This window comes from Engraulis encrasicolus, chromosome 16, assembly GCF_034702125.1.
Source record: "Engraulis encrasicolus isolate BLACKSEA-1 chromosome 16, IST_EnEncr_1.0, whole genome shotgun sequence".
In the NCBI taxonomy this organism is placed as follows: Eukaryota; Metazoa; Chordata; class Actinopteri; order Clupeiformes; family Engraulidae; genus Engraulis; species Engraulis encrasicolus.
The window spans coordinates 23,038,685-23,058,700 of record NC_085872.1 but is presented as its reverse complement, the minus strand read 5'-3'; the positions used below and the strand labels follow the sequence as shown (position 1 = coordinate 23,058,700).

At 41.8% G+C, this 20,016-nt stretch overlaps 2 protein-coding genes across 2 annotated transcripts; one reads left to right on the top strand and one right to left on the bottom strand.

Moving 5' to 3' along the window:
• Positions 1-1,634: 1,634 nt before the first annotated feature.
• cbln2a (cerebellin 2a precursor) lies at positions 1,635-2,800 on the bottom strand. The gene is made up of 3 exons (XM_063219937.1): positions 2,513-2,800; positions 2,136-2,255; positions 1,635-2,005 (listed from the first exon to the last, which is right to left on the bottom strand). The coding sequence occupies exons 1-3, from the start codon at positions 2,798-2,800 to the stop codon at positions 1,808-1,810; spliced, it is 606 nt and encodes a 201-aa protein (XP_063076007.1). The 3' UTR covers positions 1,635-1,807.
• A 3,187-nt stretch (positions 2,801-5,987) lies between these two features.
• LOC134466037 (neuropilin and tolloid-like protein 1) lies at positions 5,988-16,423 on the top strand. The gene is made up of 8 exons (XM_063219936.1): positions 5,988-6,012; positions 6,929-7,063; positions 7,187-7,435; positions 10,438-10,479; positions 10,706-10,833; positions 13,305-13,533; positions 15,490-15,603; positions 15,816-16,423. The coding sequence occupies exons 1-8, from the start codon at positions 5,988-5,990 to the stop codon at positions 16,421-16,423; spliced, it is 1,530 nt and encodes a 509-aa protein (XP_063076006.1).
• Positions 16,424-20,016: the final 3,593 nt, after the last annotated feature.

Sequence of the window (20,016 nt, the reverse complement as noted above, 5' to 3'; positions counted from 1 at the left end):
AGGACTAACAGAAGAAAAACAAGCTGGAAAACAATAGCCATGTGTGCCAAACAAATGAAAAGATGTAGGCAAGTTAATGTAGACAACAGAGGTGTATGGCAGTGAGACTAAGTTATATTTTAAAGGGTATAGTTGCATTCACAGTCCACATTGTCACAACAAAGGGACAGCCGAGTCTTTTCAAGAGCATCTGTTGCAAATCACCTCACGCAATTTAACACAAAACGCCTAGTCGTTACTTCGTCAAATTTGCATTTTATTTTCAGGAGTGCTGTCTATACAATTTTTAATTGTACCCGCAGTAATGCCACCCCTCCTTCTGTGCGCCTCTTGTTACTGTGCCAGCAAAATATAAATCTATGTGTGTGTGTGTGTGTGTGTGTGTGTGTTTGTGTATCCTTGGTGTTCAGAGGTGCGTAGACTCATTGATAGTCCCCCTGTCAGAAGACGCTCAGATGCTACTGTGTCACAACACAACTCAAGGCTCATTGTGTGCATCTGCAAGTCCCTGGGGGAGGAGGAGGAGGATGCCACACTCACATGGTGCACTGCACGCCTCTTTCCAGACTCTGCTCACTGCAGCTGGTGAATTATTTCTGGTTTTACCCACTTTATACTGTAGTGCTGCTAGTATTGCTGTATGCTACACATGTGTGTATGTGTGCATGTGCGTGTGTGTGTGTGTGTTTACACAACTGGTTGAACGACACAGCAGATTCTGTCTGACCTGATTTTAGGCTCCATCTGAGCTTATCACAGCTGCTAGTCATGATATTGCTGTGGCTGCACAAGTGGCAGAGTACTGATTCTTGAAGCTTTCTCCTAAGTAGTAGTGGCAGGTTCCTAAAACTCTTGCATTTATTTAAGACGTATAGTTGAATTTTATCAAATGCCACTTTGGAAAGCACACAAAAGTGTAAAACTAACATCACACTATATGGTGTTATTAGGTTCTTCAATAATCTGAACAGAACCTTTGGTACAGGAAACACAGGCAATATGATCTTCGGTCAATGGCTAAAGTGTGAACACCATGCTTACTAGCCATTCATTTGGCATTGCCTGACTGACTGAAAGGTCCAAGAATGCAAATGAATGGAAGTGCCACTTGTCCCCAGTCTCTGTTTAATTTCTACACATTATTGAGGTAATACAATTAGAAACTCAGTGTAACAGGTCTGAGTAAATTGATTTCAACTCCTACATTTGTTTATGTTTATGGAGTGGCTGAAGCATACGTCAGCCTGAAGAATGGTGTTCAAGTGAGCATTGTTTGCAGCACCGAACGCCAATACGACGAAGCAATGATGCGTTTCAGCACCATGGACAGGGTCCGGCTAATAACGGCTGGACTTTTGTCGATACTGTTCATGTAAAATACCCATACCTACCATATATCACGCAATATAACAACTCTTTACATTCCAAATGCTACTTTTCATAAACTACATTCAAATTTAGGAATACTCCTGAAACAGCAAGTGGAACATAGTGTAGCTAAGTTTTAAGAACTATTAAATTGCGGTCTATTTAAGATAGGCCTACGTGTAAATAAATACTGTACTTTCAGTGCAGAATCAAAACGAAGAACCGTGCATTGTAAAACGAAAGTCCAAAAACAGCACACGCATCAAAGACTCACTTCCAGGTCATCTTAATATTTTCAGCATATAGCTTACACTTTCACAGTTTCGATATTTTGTGCCTCAAGTGTTATTCTCAGGAAGTGCTGAGTAAGTAAATACATCCTTGGGCGTTATCCCAATTGCAAACGAGGGTTGCATGACACAAAGTGTCCGGAAAATAATTAAAGTGGGAATACAAGAAAGCCAGAGAATGTGGAGTACTTCCATCCGCCCATCAAATTCCCGCGTTCCAGTTTAAGGTAGAGCTTGTCCTCGCGCTCCAAGTGAAGGAGAACCCCGTTGCTGGCTGCTTCTCTTGTCACGTCCTGGTCGCCAGCGAAAGCTGATATAATTGGGTACTCGTTGTGCATCAGGTTTACCTGGATAGTGTTCAGAAGAAAACGTATAAACTTTCTTTTGCATACTCCAGGTAACCTTTTCATGGGCCTAACATGATGTAGGCTATAGGCTACATAGTCATATCCTCTTCAAATCTAGGCTATTACCCACCTGTATAGTTTGCCGATTGTAAACCTTCACAACGTGGAAACTAAAACTGTATATCCCTCTTCTTGGTGCCAGGAATACGCTGGATCTGAGATCGAAATGGTTACCAATGTTGACAAGCACCTGCGAAGGTGGGTGTGAGAGAGAAAATCATTGCGTTTATTGCACTCTCCTTCGCCGTTTTCTGTCATAATTTTGACAAGCAGTTCCCATAAATTATTCATTAGGCCACTTGATGCAATGTTATCACGCAAAAAGTGACCAAAGACAAAGACACAATGAAAGAACACCAAATCTGAAGTTGAGATCTGAGATGCGTGTTATCAACCAACTTGCAAACTACACAAAATGATTCATTATGCTATAAGTGGGCTACTAACCTGATCGAAGTAGATGGTCATTGACTGGTTGCTCATATCAGAGGGCTCGTGGTTTGTACCTCTAACTGCAGAAAACGCCACTTTAGCTCCGGCAGCTCTCACAGATATTCCGAAAGAAGATGTTACCCCTCCTTCTGCGGATGGGTTCGAGTCACATACCACCAAACATTTTCCCTCCAAAACCACTGGTTCTGTATCGTTCTGTCCCACAGAAAGACCAACGCCACACCCCAAAAGAAGGGAGGATGCGAACCATAAATGAAACAGTCCATTATTGTTGCCTCTCATAATGAAGGAGCAGCTTGCAGCTGGAATGTGTAACGACCTGTCTTCGGAGACAATGCGCAGGCACCTGCTGCAACTAACTACAACTCTGTTTCTGTTTCTGTCTCTCTCTCTCTCTCTCTCTCTCTCTCTCTCTCTCTCTCTCGCTCTCTCTCTCTCTCTCTCTCTCTCTCTCTCTCTCTCTCTCTCTCTCTCTCACACACACACACACACACACACACCTCTGGCAAGTGTCGTTTGCCACAATCACTGGTGATGGAAGATTATTTACTTAAAAAAAAAAAAAAATCTACATTTCCATGAAATGTATATCATTACAGGTCAATTCTGCCCCTCTCTCGTTCTTTGACATTTTTCAGTTATGCATTCACTGATCAGTCAATTACGCATCGCCATGCGTAATGGCATAATTGGACATGTTTGTGAGCAAAGGAAATACTAAATATAACCAGAGATTGGAAGCGAACTCGGAAAGCATAGAGAAAATATATTGCTTATTCTTGATTACGTAGATCCAATTATTTTACCTCAGTGAGTTTACTGTTTGAAACCATTTCAATAGAATGGTCGAATCCAACGGCGTTTGCTCCATCTAGTGGTATTCAGAAACTCTGCGCGCCGGCGATAGGAGGACTCTTGGCAAAGCGCCCTCACTCTAACTAAACCACTGAAAAGCACCAGTACGCCGGTGTATTAATCGCTCTCTGGCATGAATAAACGAAGGAAGAAATAAAGTGGGTCTGGACAGTGAGGTGTGTTTTATCTCCTGTATAGCCTTGAAATAACCATGTGCAATAGGCCTAGGCTATATTCCTGGTGGCCTGGTAGTATCTTGATATATATAGGCTATATATTTTAAACTATGGTATGGGACTATTCACCACAGTCAGTATGGCCAATATCAATAAAATCCAATCTGATCAATAGTCTATGTAATGGAAATTGGCCAATTGGTGGTCAGTCTTAGCTTTAGCCTCAGTCTTAGTTATCAAATTCAGCAGTTATGTTCAGAAAATGACACGGCCTGCTATTTTGAGTAGCCTATTTCTAGGTTCATACAGGGAAAGAAGCCAATTTAAATCTATCAAACCGTGATATTGAATAATGCCATGCCTCAAAATTCAATAGTGCCCATCGGAACAGTCATCAGGTAACATTCAAAAACATGTGTGACGGATGTCATCTTGCACCTGTTCACCCCCCTCGGGGATCGAACGTGCGATCTCGTCAACTATAACGGTCCGGCAATGGGAGACACAGTACGATACCGCTGGGCCAAGAATCTTGTCTCTTGGCCCAACGGCTCGAGACTGTATGAGGCTATCGGAGGGAGGTTTACCAACGTTCCACGCCAACTCTGCTAGTTAGCCTCCGTTACACTCTCCCCCTTAAACCTCACTCTCAATCCGGGTCATGGCACCACTGTGATGGAGGTCATCTTGCACCTGTTCATCCCCCTCGGGGATCGAACGTGCGATCTCGTAAACTACAACGGTCCGGCAATGGGAGACACAGTACGATAGCGCCAACGGCACGAGACTGTATGAGGCTATTGGAGGGAGGTTTACCAACGTTCCTCGGCAACTCTGCTAGTTAGCCTCCATTACACATGTGACCTTAAAAATTAAACGTTGAGGGCCTGAGGGAGTTGCACACTCTTCCTCTGGATTATTGAAACCTTTGAGGTCTTTTTAAGTATCACCATTCACCACCTTCTAATAATTCTTCAACCTGAATGTCAGTTCACCATACCTTCCAAATGCTTAGTTACAGCATTTAGTTACATGCTCTTCAAAGGAATATGCAGTCCCTGCATTGTGCAGTATGCATTTCAGTCTGCAAGCCCCATTCCTAGGCCTACGACCTGATACTCCTCTGTCCACAAGAGTTCTTAAATGACTGTCATGCGTTCAATTGCCACTGGTTCAACTGCTGATATCTGTAACAAGTGAAAGTCCTGACGTCTGATGTTCAAACTCACTATTTGACATAAGTTTACATCAGCGCATAGCGTTCATGTAACTTCCCATACATGCTGATCTCCTCTCAGATTCTCCAAATTATGATATAACATAGGGGTGGTCATTGTCTAATCTCGGGCTCGCAAATTACAACAGAAGTCTTTACCGCAGAGGACATCTGGGATCAGATTAGCTATCTCTCTCACTCACTGCCTTTCTTTCTCTCTCACTCTCTCCCCTGTCTCTAAATCTCCTCCCTCTTTCAGCTGTTCACACATCATGGCCTGCTTGTTTGCCCATCTCTAATCTGAAATATCCCCAGAGGGGGAAGAGACTGTGAGGCCAAGGTATCCCTTCATGACCAACACATTTCAGAATCACACACGAGGCCTACTCTGACTGAAAATGTGGACAAAATGAAGTGGGGGATTTGCCTCACAATACCCCACACACGTGACCACACTGACACATGAAATAATAGGCTACAGCAACATAATTATATTCAGTAGGTAATATATAGGCTACTGCTGATCTTGTTGTAGGCCTAAACTCTATTTAGAATTATTTCAACAGGGGCTTAGGCTGGGCTACATTACATTAAACAGGGGTAAAGTATAGCAAGGGCAGTTCGATGCTACATCATTAGCAGTGGTGTAGTCTACGTAGAACGCGGGTATACGGAGTATACCCACTTCTAAATTTCAGGGATTTCAGTATACCCACTTAAAATTGATTGATCCATTGTTTTGAATAGCACAAATATATACAGTATACCCACTTCAAAAAATGCTCAAATATACAGTATACCCACCATTAAAAGGTAGACTACACCACTGATCATTAGCACCTGTTTTCAGTAGAGAGAGTGGTGATCTCGTTGTGCCATTGACTTGTCTGCACCAAGGGTGTCATGCTTTGAAAACCAAATTGCCACCCGTGGGTTGTCCCGACCTGGCACAAGGGTGGCGCGAAGGAGATCCAGATGACGGACCTGTTAATCCGCTCTTCAGCACCACGACAGTTTTCCAAAGGCATGGAGATCACACAATCTCACCGACACATTCCGTCAGTTGACATCTTTGAGTGGTACCTCGCCCTTCGTTGATTTATTACGTTTTCTTGTGCAAAAACTGTTACACACAAGTAAATGTCTGGTTTTATCGCTGAGATCTTTTTTCGTCAAAGTTTCATGGAAATAACTGGCGTGGAAACATTTGCCAGGAGAGACCATGTACAAGCTCAAACTACTCATTGGTAAGTAGTATACCTTTTCAACGTGCAACTATAAAGGTTCTGTTCATGAGGATGGGAACATCATAAAACTTAACAACAGTGGACATAACCACTTGGGACTTAAAATACATCCCATATTGAAAATAAGGTAAATGTCTTCTGTGCGTAAAACCAACGAATCTGTGCGATTGTTTTTATGGAACTGTATTGAGAATGCAAAACTACTTGTGCAGTAGCCTATACTTTGCAGTAGGCACTTTTCACTTTCCCAGTGGTCGTGGGCTATAGCCTCCAACGTAGCATCCGGTTTACAATTCCCTTGTGACAAGATTGAAATACTTGCGTGCGTAATCCGAAAAATAATAACGCTTTGAGGGAAAGACAGATGGATTGCATTTGATGGAGGCTGTGTTTAACATAATATTTTTTTGGATTTGCATTCAGATCTAAATCTGGACGAACATGCCGCAATCTGGAACTTTATCCGAACACTTATTTCTGTATTGAGTATCAAATAAATGTCAGTTCTATGTTAGAATGCATTGTTTAAGTATTGTGCTGCAATGCTACCTATCTTTTTGGAGACATTTATATTTATCTCCTTGTACAGTGTTCATGACTCTCTGTCTGATCAACCTGAGCTGTGCTGAGAAGACGAAAAGGGCTGCAGGTAATGTTTATTTTTTCCCCATCTGATATTCACTAAATGCAGTTAAAAGTCGACTGACTTAAATTAAGATTCCTTCCATTAAATGTGGGAACCATCCCGAAATTCAATTCCTCTGGATCAATCGCCCACATTAAGCTATATAAAAAATAAAAAAAATTAACATTGTTTATTACCAAATACTAAACAACACAGTAAGAGCTGTGGGAAGTGCATATTTTATGAAATACAACAATGACTGCTGGAATTGTGTGATGTACTATGTTTCAGTCAAAAACAATTCTGGAGTCACTCCAGCTGGTCTGTGTGGCACCTGGGTCAAAGAACCCGATGGAGGACAGTTTACATCCCCCAACTACCCAGAGAAATACCCAGCAGACAGGGAATGTGTCTACATCATTGAAGGTACCCACTGTTCATCTTTATTTGGGATGTTTGGATAGTGAACTTGAAGGGGGGTTGACTTCTGTAAAAGTAGTGAATGTGGGTTCTATGTCCTGAAGTTTTCTCTCTGCCTTTTATCCCCAGCTTCTCCAAGGCAATGCATTGAGCTATTCTTTGACGAGAAGTATTCCGTAGAGCCGTCTTGGGAATGTAAATTTGACCACATTGAAATACGGGATGGACCATTCCCTTTCTCGCCTATAATTGGACGTTACTGTGGACAAGAGAGTCCCCTGTATGTGAAATCCACTGGACGCTATCTTTGGATAAAATTTGTTGCTGACAGCGAATTGGAGGCAATTGGATTCTCTGCCAGATACAACTTCACCCAAGGTAAGTCACCACAGGGGATAGTTAACCTCACGCCTGTCAGCTGTAAGCAATGCTCCACTCATTCCAAAAAATGTAATAGCTCCACATTGTACCAATGAAAGTCACCATTGGGCACGTTTTAGCTGTATTCTGCTGTCCCCCCACTGTGTAGGTGCATTTTCTACTTCGTGCTCTGGTCTACTGGGTCTAAATTTGTAGTGCAGGCACACATGCACCAGCTGAGGGAAGGGGGGGAGGTCAGCATCATCTCTCTTCATCCCACTTAATGAAAGCTTGTCTTTGGGAAAGAACGCTCTGTCCACACAGGGAGCTAGCATTTAGCCCTCACATTTCTCTTATATCGCCCTCTGCGGTCTCATGTCATTTACTTGCTGTGGTTGTTTGTATTGGTGCACATTAATGCTACTCTATTTGACTGATGCGCTGACTGTTTAGGACTCTGGGGGAACGTGAAGGCCTTCAATGCCAGTAGTTACTAGAGATGCATGAAGTGAATTCAGATCTGACAATGATGCCATCCCTGGCTTCTTTCAGTGTCCTATTCAACTCTGCCCCTTCTGTTGTAGAAGAGAATCTGAGATGCAAGCAGTGTAGTAATACTAATTCTTTGTACGGCACCTTGTATTACATAAAGTGAATTTACATCTTGGCTGTTAACAATGGAGGAACAACACTATAATAACAACACTAATAATAATAATAATAATAATAATAATAATAATAATAATAATAATAATAACAATAATAACAATAAACAGTGGTAGTTGCATCAGACAAAATACTACATATTGTGATTTTACCTAAACGAAAAAAATCTGCAACCATGCACACTCCTGCCATGATCCCTGCAGTAATCCACTTTGAGCTGAACCAGAGGTAAGAAAACATGAGAGGATTAGAAAGGATTCGTAAATGATTTTTAGATTGAAACCTCAATGTATTTAACCACTTGCTTTTGTAACTGTGTTCATTCCATTTCATTTCTTTGCAAAACCATTGTAATGACTGAAAAATCAGTGTTTAAAAACACTAATGAGAGAATTCTGCTATATTATGAAGATACGTTTAAGTCCACTGTCTTCCATGTCTAGTCTTGCATGTCTAGGATGAGGCAGTTTAATCCGTATGAAGCTGGTACTCGGATTATTAATCCAAATACAATCTCAATTGTGAGACTTCAGGAGAATCACTAATCCCACATGTTGCAGTTATTATGAGAAAGTGGATCATTGCACCAATGTTGAGAACAGTGATAAGGTCAAAGGCAGTTACAAAATTACACACAAACTGTCCTTAGTTTTGTGAAATAACATCACAAACAGTATTATTTTTGACATTGCACAGTGCACAACGGCTGCTGTTTTCCCTATAGATATAAGTACTGTAAAGAGGGAGAAATTAAGTTTGACAAAAAACCTTACCAAACCCATTTGGTATAATATTTCCATTTATTAGTCAATTATCTTGTGTATTAAATTATAGAAATGTTTATACTTTACCAGCATATGACTGGTGGATGATGTGTGTTTTCATACCCGCTATACATTTGAAATACATTTTTTCTGCTGTTCAAAATTATGTTTTTGCACACCTCTGTAATTGGACAGGTGCGTAGGATATTATCACAGTGGGGTTGGGTTGTCATTCAAGAGTAAAGAAATCCTGCACACTGTCCATTCCACCAACAAACTTTAATACAAGGTTTCGGTCCGAAACTTTGTATTAATATTTGTTGGTTGAATGGACAGCGTGCGGGATTTCTGTACTCTTGAAAAACATTTATTCTACGCCAGCGTTTCTCAAACTTTTTCTGACCGAGGACCACTTTGTCCCACCAAAAATGTTCAGGGACCACCTGACAACTGAATTGACAGTTGACCGGTGCTAATTTCAATGTCGATCCCTTATTTTTAGTTCACATTTACAAGCCTGTCTTATTGTGGTGAAAATGTGGCTACATTTAGCTTTGCAATAATATCATGAATATAGCCTACCTCTACCTTGTCTTTGGACAAGTAGCAATCCCCTCGCGGACCACCTGAGCTCTGTTGTGGACCACTAGTGGTCCCCAGACCACACTTTGAGAATCGCTGTTCTTTTTTTTATTATTATTTAACCTTTATTTAACCAGGAAAAATAAACCCGTTGAGATTAAGAACCTCTTTTACAAGGGTGTCCTGGCCAAGTGGCGGCTCAAGTTACAAAATTAAAATTACACAGTTGCATTAAAATAACAAATCAAGTAAAATAACATGTCAATTGAAACAGTTACAGACAATAGACTCTGTCTCAAGTGATCTCATCTTGGAATTAAAATCGTTCAATGGAATCAGATCTGTTAGTTTCAAGTCCTTTTGTAGATTGTTCCATGAGGTAGGGGCTGAAAACACAAATGCCCTCTTCCCCAGTTCTGTGCGGAAGCAAGGGACAGAGAGTAACAAATGGCCTTTAGAGCGCAGACCATAGACTCAACATTCCTCACTGTGATTAGGCTGCAGATGTAAGGTGGCAGTAGTCCGAGTATTGCCTTGTAAATAAATGTATACCAGTGAGTAAGTCTCCTGGTAGTCAGTGAAGACCATTTAACTCTGGCATAGAGTTCACAGTGATGAGTTTGGGCCCTACAGTTAGTAATGAACCTCAGGGCACCATGATACACAGAGTCAATCTTACTCAGACATTGGGATGAAGCATTCATGTACAGCAGGTCTGCATAGTCTAAAATGGATACAAACGTTGCAGAGACAAGGCGCTTCTTAACATGAAAGGAAAAACAAATTTTATTTCTAAATAAAAAACCTAACTTTAGTTTAAGTTTCCTCACAAGATTTTCAATGTGGGCTTTGAACGTCAAAGTATCATCAAGCAAAATACCCAGGTATTTATACAAATGTACCACCTCAATTTCTATGTCATAGCATAGGACTAATACATCTGAACACCTCCAGTATGGTGAACTTAGCCTTTTTTCACAAACTTATGTTCTGTTTTGTTTTTTCCAGATCCTGACTTCAAGGACTTGGGGACTTTGCCACCACTTCCTAGTAGGTTTGACATTTTAAATGTCTGTGTCACAATAATATCATCTGAGGAAGGGTCCATTGACCTGAAACATAAAGTAAAAAGTGGGAGCACTAAAATCCTGGTTGTAGGGGACTTTTTTGTCTTTGTTTCGCACCATTTTGGTGCAGGCTTGAACCTGTTTTAGTGTGTGTATCACCATAATAGTCACGTGTATGCATTCAGCACTAACAGCAGATGTCTTTTCAGATTGTGATTTTGAGATGGGCGGGCCAGAAGGCATAGTGAATTCTATTATGATATCGAAGGAGTCGAAAGTCTTAGACACACAAGCTGTGGACTGCAGATGGTTCATTCGAGCCCCTACTAACTCCAAGGTCAGTTACTCTCAATACAGAACTAGGTGTGTTTACTCTACCCATTGGCAGTGTTGCCAGATTGGGCTGTTTCCCGCCCAATTGGGCTGCTTAGGATGGCTGTGTGCAGGTAAAAATGGCATATAGCAGAAAAAAACACCCAGTTTTTGCCATAGAAATCAATAGAATTGGGTGGGATTTTGTGCTTCTAGGCGGGTTTTGAGCTTTTTTTGGGCTGGAAATCATCAGCCTCATCTGGCAACTCTACCCATTGGTTCATTGGTGAACTATTGCTACAAAACCTCTGAAAAAAAACCCAAGTATATTGAGAAAAATGTGATTCAATACCACTTTCTCATTGATATCATTAATATCATTTCATAGTGAAACTGTAAATGGACTCATACAGTGCAGACCTCCGCCAAGGAAGCTGTTTGATAGAACATTTGCCTATGTCACACCCACATTTTTTTCACAAGTCTTTCTGCCTTTTGTGGAGTTAGAAACTGGAATGTGAAAATTCGGCCTATCCCGCAATGGTGAAGAATGATCCGAGTCCAGATCAGCATCAAAGTGTAATTACTTGTTCCCTTCGTCATTTCCAATAACTCCACAAAGCTTCATCAAAATCCGTTCATTATCTTTTGAGTTATCCTGCTGACAGACAAACCAATAGACAGACTGACAAACAGTCAAACGGACAGACAAAGCAACGCGACCCAAAACATAACCTCCTTGGTGGAGGTAATGAATACCTTTAAGCACAGTGCATTATGTAGTAGCTTGGACAATTGTATGATGTTTTGCTCCTATCTGACATGCCGCAAAACAGGGAAAATGCATTAGGGTACGAGTTGTGGCATGACTCTAGCAGATTTTAAATGCTTTGTTGGTCTTTACAACCTCTACAATGCATTAAGCAAATTAGTTAAGGTCTAAATGCTGCATGGTAGAACAAGAGAAATTGTCTCCCATTTTGGAGACAGGGGTGCAAGGGTGGATCTTTTTTGGTATTAGAACTAACGTAGACGCCAAAGGTACGTGCTGTCACCTTGCATTCAAAATGTTGCAGTGTTAAATTTTGTGATTGAATAAAAAAAGTCTACTTGTTGTTGTGACAAGCTAATGTCACAGACACCTTGACCTAGCACCTCATTTTGTGTATTACCACTCCTTGAAACAACGAATTGACCAGACTTTCAGATCCCTCATAATTGATTTGCTGTCTAGTTACTTTCATGTTGATACTTTGTGTGGGAAGATTTTATTTTCAATTGTGTGAACATTTCATTGTACACATTTCTTGTGCATGTGTCCATATGGATAATTGTGTATGCCCCTTTATATATCACAATATTTGTGTCACACATGGTCACACACATCTTTTGTGTGCCTGCATGTTATTTTCTTGTACAGGTATAACAATCATCAAAGAATATGAAAAAACACTGCAAAGTAATATTTACCTCCGCCAAGGAGGTTATGTTGTCGGTAGTGTTAGTTTGTCTGTCTGTCTGTCTGTCTGTCTGTCTGTCTGTCTGTCTGTCTGTCTGTCTGCCTGTCTGTCTGTCTGTTTGCTTGTCTGTCTGTCTGTCTGTATGTTCGTCTGTCAGCAGGATAACTCAAAAAGTTATGAAGGGATTTGGCTGAAATTTTGTGGAGTTGTTAGTAGGGGTGGTACGGTTCACAAAATTCACGGTTCGGTTCATATCACGGTGTCAAGGTCACGGTTTTCGGTTCTCTACGGTTCTTTTTTTTTTAGTTCATGATAAATGGTGCACTGGGAATATTATAAAATATTTATATAACAGCAGTTATAAAGTGATGATGCACAAGTTGAATTTGACGTTTTGCATGTGTCTGAGAACTGCCTATTGTGCTTGAATTTAAACTGTCATCAGCTGATGTGCGCTGTCTGAGCATTCCGAATGCCCTCTTTCAATTGGCTAATAGAATTGGACTTATCACTAAATATCCTACATATGGTTTGTATAGGCTTATACTGTGAAAATGGTGTGATTTTAATTGTGTCATCCTCTGATTGGTCTCATACGCTAATGTTTTAATCAGAGAGACTGGATAAGATACTCCTAGAATCTCTGTTTTACATATTTTTCTGGGCAGTACATGAATTGCGGTTTGCCACGGATTGCACGGTTCGGTTCGGTATGTGTGTGAATTGCACGGTTTCGGTTTTCGGTGCGGTTTGTACCATCCCTAGTTGTTAGAGATGACAAAAGGAAGAAGTGATAACATTTTCGTGGTGATCCGGCTCATGATCCAGATGCAGGAATTTTTTAAAAAGATTCTTCACCATTGCGGATTGCGTTTCTGACTCCATAAAAACAAGGCAGGAAGCCTTGACAAAAATGAGGGTGTCACATCGTCAAATGTTCTATCAAACAACGTCCTTGGCGGAGGTCTGCACTCTCTGAGTGCATTTCTAGTTTACAGTATGAATCAAGCAGCACCATTGTTTTCTATACCCACAGATATACTTGCGCTTTCTGGAGTATGAGATGCAGAACTCGAACGAGTGCAAACGCAACTTTGTGGCAGTGTATGATGGGGGCAGCTCTGTGGAGAACCTGAAGAACAAGTTCTGTAGCACCGTGGCTGTGGATGTGATGCTGAACACTGACCTGGCCGTTGTTCGCTTGTGGGCCGACGAGAAGAGTCGGAAGAGCCGCTTTCGCATCCTGTTCACCACGTTTCAATCACGTGAGTTTACACTCTCACTTCTCATTTCATATGGGGGTCCCCACCCTTTCTAGGTCTGAGGGCAACCAAGGGCTACCCAAGGGCTACTGAGGGCTTCCCGAGGGCTACTTCTGTTCGAAATCCTCTACTGATGTCTTGGCATCATTCTCAAATCACACTATTATTGAATGATAATTTGTTTATAGGTTGTAAAGAATAAATAATCTCGTATTTAAATCAAGAAAAGCATTAACTGTGACTAACATCTGGTGGTCGTCACTGTTTATTAACATCCTTGGTGGGCACCTCAGAAGCTCCTGGAGGGCTACTTGGTGCCACGCGGGCACAACGTTGGTGACACCGTAGAGTGCCTCACATTTTCCTTTGCACAGTATAAAGTAGCACATGTAACCTACGTAGTTGGCAAACGGTCTCATCCAGCTGGTGGTTTTACAGATGTTTCAAATATTAAAGGAGAATTGCATTCGTTTTGCAAATGTGAACTTTCAATGACCTCAAACAACTGAGGTACATTTGTAAAACACAACAAATTCTCCATTGCGCATTTCGGACATTTAGGATATACAGTTTTCAGGGGATGCAGATCTGCTCTGAGTGACACACAAAGGAGCTTGTGTCTTTGGTGTAGTACCATTACTAGGGTTGTGGGTGTGCACTGAATGTCACTTCAAGAAGTCTCATTTGGTCACCCAGAGGCCAGGCTTTGATTCCGGGCAGTGCAACTCTACTCCCTTTCATTACAAGTGCAAGATGAAATTGGAACAGTGAGCTGGAAGTCAGCTGGTAGGTAAAAATCACACAGCAGGCTGGTGAGAATCATCAAAAGGATTTGTGAGTTGCAAAGGGAGTAGAGCTAATTCACCTATACCCATTTAAAAAACAAAGCATGAAGAAGGTGTTACATTAGTATGATGTGATTATATGCTTGAAGTGGAGTGATGCCTGATTTGTTAGGATAGAGTGTACACTTTGGTATTAGCAATTTATGATTTTTAATTCAAACCTGAATCCCTATGAGCAGCTGCCTAAATGTGGTTTGGGTGCAATAGCGCATTGCGCCACAGAAAATAGCTCTTTCATACTGAATGTATCATTTCGGGAGATTCCTCACATTTAAGGATTCTCCTTATTTTATCAATGAATCACACCACACCACATCATTTGTTATAGACCAATACACCCAACACAAACAACATTATTTTGTATGCTTGTACGTTTTCAAGGAGACCATTAAGGCTGTAAGTGTGGTGAATGAGGTGAAAGTAAAATCTGTTGTTATGTAACAGCTGTCTCACTCTAGCCGTATGCTGTTACATTTTTAAAATGAATTGATTTAGACATTTGATTTTACCTGGCTGCTATGCTATTACAGAGTCCATTTTATAATGGATGCCTTGAGTAGCACCAGCAGTATAGATCTCCAAAACCCATGACTTGCTTATTGTGTCAGAAAACCCAATTGCATGAAATAAGGTAAATAAAGTTGCATGAAATAAGGTCCTCGCCTACTCTTTGCCGATATGCTATTATAGATCAGATGTAAAATGGCTCTCAACAGATCTGTGTGTTTCCGCTCAGTTTTGTGAGTTACTCAAGCTACAAGACTCATTACGAGTGCTAGGTTATACCAGATGCTGTACAATTTTAGACACTTTTTATACATCTGACTAAGATTTGATACAATGACCCCACTATTTGACAAGACACGTAACATTACAAATCATATTCCGTGTGAATCATTACCAGTATATCATATGAAGTGAAATTGACCTAGATATTTGTGCAAGGTTTGTTATCTTTACCTTTCAAAGTCATTGGAGTTTCATACACACTAGTGTTGCAGTTGTAATAGACAACACCATTTACACAACAACGATTGTAAAGTGACTTATTTTATGTGTGCAAGTTATTAAAAGTATAGTTTATAAACCATCAGATGATTTGATTTCTTTCCAGCTCCGTGTGAAGGAGACCTGTTTTTCTGCCATAGCAACATGTGTATCAACAACACCCTGGTCTGCAATGGAATACAGAACTGTGTCTACCCCTGGGATGAAAATGGTTGCAAAGGTATTCTTCATTTGCATAACCCATTCTGAAGTATGACTGTTGGGCCAAGCAACTGGTACATGATAAGTATACCTATTGTGTTTATGACCATAACCTCATACTCTCAGCTAAGCATATGGCTAAATATATTTGCAAAGTATTCTTAATTTGTAGGTTATGTATTATTGATGTGTATGCATTACTAGCAAGTGCTTCACCTTTGTCTGTTCCAGAGAAGAAGAAGCCAAGTGTCTTGGACCAGTTGGACCATGTCAACATCACCATCATTTTAGTGACCTGTGGCGTGGTGATGATCCTTCTCATTGTGTCTGGTATCATCCAGTGTAAGCAGCCACGCAAGAAATACATTGCGGCGCGACGGGATGATTTCGACCCCAACCTGTTCCACGAGGCCTTCGAGCCACCGCACTATGAACTGTGCACTCTGCGACGTGACACTGCGGGAGACATCGACGAAATGGCTCCGGACTTCAACAAGCTGCGTCGGTCGTCCTCAAAGTGCATCCGTGACCACCACTGTGGCTCGCAGGCCTCCAGTGTCCGTGGCAGCCGCACTGACCTGAGTCTCCGCGACGCCGCGGCCGCTCTGGCTGACCCCCAATCGACGCTCCCCCACATGCCCCTCCACCACCCCATGCACCACCCCACCACCGTCACCACTCCCAGTGGCCGAAGGAGCATCCTGGTCATGAAGCACAGTTACTCGCACGACCGAGCAGAGGACTGTGACCCAGACCACGACGAGCTGGACGAAGGACCCAGCCACGGCCGGGGGAGACTGGAGAGAGGCGTGCACCGGTCAGTATCCAATGATTTCTAAGGCCTGTGGCTGTGGCTGTGGCTGTGGCTGCACTTTGTCGTGGTTGTGAGAGGTGTTGCAGGCGGACTTTGCATGGAAGCCCCGGTCATGAATGTGGTGCTTTTCTGTCTCTTCTCTTTGTGTTAAAGGGGTATGCCACTATTTTGGGGCTTAATACAGTTAAAATCGTTGGCCAGGGTTTATAAAAGTGGTAAAGTGTCTTATTTTTCATGTAAGCCGTTGTCTTGCTTTAAGACAAGTTAAAAGAGGGAGCATGTCGCTAAGCTAGTAAAAGTCAACGCATCCGTGTAGCATGCTACATGCTACAGTGATCCATTGACTTTCACTAGCTTAGCTACATACTCCCTCTTTTAACTTGTCTTAATGCAAGACAACGCTTAACATGAAAAATAAGACACTTTACCACCTTTATAAACCCCAGCCAACGATTTTAACCGTATTAAGCCCCAAAATAGTGGCATACCCCTTTCATTGTGTCCATTTGCTTGTTGATCTTGTTTTGCCATCTGTTTTCCTTGAACCATCCAACATGCTATTTTCTGAAGAACATGTTTATGAATGAAAACGCACATATATGGATTTTAGTCTGCATGTGTAAGTCCATGAAACCAAGGTATTTTCAAGACATGGCATGGCATGATGTACAGTTATATAAGCGGTTCCTGCTTTTATCATCCGTTTTAACTTTATTTTGGGTCATTCTCTGCCAGTTGAACACATTTCTGTGCACTTGCGTTGGATTGAAATCTCCTTTAAGTGAAGTGTACTTAAAGTTAAGTGTGCTTTGCAAGTAACAGACCGTTATATTAGGGGCAGGGGTTTTGATTTTGTTCAGCCATTGTTGAACTTCTTCATAAGGCCATAGCATAACATCTGTACTGTACAATATAAAAGGTTTGCATCTGGTATGCTGGTACCGTACATGAATAAGTGTAGTCTGAAAAAAATGTTCATGTTTGCAGGAGATAATTCCCACATCTTCGCAGAAGTCCCTCAAAGTTGATTCACATTTTCAACAACCATAAAAAAATATGACCAGGCTACTGAAATCTGACCATTTTTTTTAACACCCAAGCACCTTGCGGAAATGTTCTAATATTTTTTATTTACATTTTCCCTGAAGGCTTCATGCACTTTTGTTTTTGAATATATACATTTGTTGAGTTGTATGCGCCCCCTTCAATGCTTTTTTTTGTGCCATAAATATAGAAAAGCATACACAACAATGTTTTACACAGCTCCCTCTGGTGGTGAAAACAGCTAGCTCCAAAGACATTGATGGTGGCATTGTCCTTATGTATGTATAGGGTGTAAAATGAAATCAATAGAGAAAATATAGCTGCAAGCAGCAATGCGGGGCCAAGCAGTAAACTTGCCAGAGCCGCCACGGCAACAGAAGGAACTGCAGCGCCCCCTTTGGTCCAAATCTCGCCAATGTTGGTGTGCATTCCTTGGACGAGAGTGTGATCACGTAAACCAAGTTTAGTTTGAATCCGTTGAAGAGCTGCCGAGATATGAGCTCACTTCCTGTTACCTACCTGTTGGTGGCGCTAGAGAGCTTGGGGTCTGGATTTTTTTGTGGGAGGTCATGGGATGGACTAGAATGTGTGCAAAAAATCCTAACAGAAATTGACTAACGGTTGCTGAGATATGACCTCACTTCCTGTTTTGCCACCTTTATGACAATTTTGATTGGCTGTCACCGGCAAACGACAAGAGGTGTTCAAAATTCTTTCCTCTCCCCCCTCCCTCTCCCTCCCTCCCTCCCTTCTTCCCTCTCTCTCCCTCTCCCTCTCCCTCTCCCCCCTCCCTCTCCCTCTCCCTCTGTCTGTCTGTGTCTGTGTGAGGAGGGGGTGGGGGGTGGTGTGCAGGGGCTGGGGCAGTGGGGCTTGACCCCCTGCCGAGAATGGTGTCAGTGAACGTGCGCAAGGGGAGCAGAGGAGACAGAGAGATGAGAAAAAATCCCTCCATTCTTTCCACAATTTTGAATGGCTGCTGTGAGCTGATAGTTTTTTCAATCGTTACGAAAATCCATACCTCGGTGCAACATGGTGTGAAGATAACCTGTGTACCAATATTTTGAAAATTGGGAGTAGGGTTCAAAAGATACAGGCAAAAATGTAGCTAAAATTTTGACCTGCTGGTGGCGCTACAGAGCTTGAGCTGGGGATTCGATTTTTTTTGTGGTAGGTCATGGGATGGACTACTATGTGTGTACAAAATCCCAGCCTAATTCAACAAACGGTTGCTGAGATATGACTTCACTTCCTGTTTCACCACTTTTACGACAATTTTGATTGGCTCTCACGACTAAACGATAAAAGATATCCAATATTCCTGAAGACCCCATGTGTAGCTCAGTCCAGAGATACTATATACCGGGTTTTGGGCGAATTGGTCAAAAATTGCGGGAAAATTAACATTTTTATTGAATTTTACAAAATTCAAAATGGCGGGAAAACTATCCTGGCGGAAAATGACGACATATGGTGCGTTGGATTCGTCTTGACTCAAGGATTCCAGGGATACCAAGTTTATGAAAATTGGCCCAGCGGTTCAAAAGTTACAAGCAGAAATGTACCTGCAACTTTGACCTGCTGGTGGCGCTAGAGTGTTGGGGCTGGGGTCCTATAAATTGCTGTGGGTAATGCTGAGACTGCCCCGAATGTGTGTGCCAATTTACAGCATTTTCCTGCCTACGGTTCTATGGGCTGCCATAGACTTGCAGAGGGATAGGAATGGTGACTAGAGAATAATAATAATAATTAAAGCTGCGAGCAGCCTTGGCGGGCCCTCGCACCTGCGGCCCGGGGGGCATGGCATATCGCCCTGCCCTAATAAACCCCTACCTGTGGAAAACGGATGAAGCGTAACAATTTTCTGACAGGTATGAAGAAGGAGAAGGTGTCATTGTCGTTTTTGTCTTGTCCACAATAACTTTAGAGTCCGTAGCTTCAACTACGTATCAGCCAGTTTCAGACAGGTCTATGCAGTGGGTTCTATTGAGTCTGACTTTTTTGGATTTGTAAATTCTTACAATGGGTTGCTGAGATATGACCATACTTCCTGTTTGGGGGTGTTAGTAAGATTTTGATTGGCTGTCACGGCCAAACGGTAAAAGATGTAATAAAACCCTTTTATAGATCTCCTCGGAGTTCTCCTCAGATCATGTGTATCAAGTTTTGTGAAAATTCAACCAAATTTGAAGATTGAGGAGCATTTTATCGATTTTCATCATATTTTAAATGGCGGACATTCAAAATTTACAGGCAGAAATGTAGCTAAAATTTTGAGGGTTTGAGCTGGAGATCTGATATTTTCTGTGGTGGGTCATGGGATAGACAAGAACATCTGTGACAATTCGCAGAAGATTCTGACCATGGGTTTTCGATATAGCTTCACTTCCTGTTTGGCAACTTTTAGGCCGTTTTTGATTGGCTGTCACGGCCAAACGAAAACATTTCCGCAAAATCCACTCGATAAGTTTTGTAGAACTCAGTCCAGAGATGATATATACCGACTTTCAGAAAGATTGGTTAAACATTGAGGGAATGAGTAGCGTTTTATTGATTTTCGCTGCGCTGCTTGGCCCT

What these genes read in the sequence shown, in the direction of transcription:
- cbln2a (XM_063219937.1), bottom strand. Translation starts at nt 2,800, where the DNA reads ATGAGAGGCAACAATAATGGACTGTTTCATTTATGGTTCGCATCCTCC. An exon ending in TGACCATCTACTTCGATCAG is followed by an intron (nt 2,256 to 2,512) that starts GTTAGTAGCCCA and finishes CCACCTTCGCAG; the next exon opens with GTGCTTGTCAACATTGGTAA. An exon ending in ACAATCGGCAAACTATACAG is followed by an intron (nt 2,006 to 2,135) that starts GTGGGTAATAGC and finishes AACACTATCCAG; the next exon opens with GTAAACCTGATGCACAACGA.
- LOC134466037 (XM_063219936.1), top strand. Translation starts at nt 5,988, where the DNA reads ATGTACAAGCTCAAACTACTCATTG. An exon ending in GAGCCCCTACTAACTCCAAG is followed by an intron (nt 10,834 to 13,304) that starts GTCAGTTACTCT and finishes CTATACCCACAG; the next exon opens with ATATACTTGCGCTTTCTGGA. An exon ending in GGATGAAAATGGTTGCAAAG is followed by an intron (nt 15,604 to 15,815) that starts GTATTCTTCATT and finishes TGTCTGTTCCAG; the next exon opens with AGAAGAAGAAGCCAAGTGTC.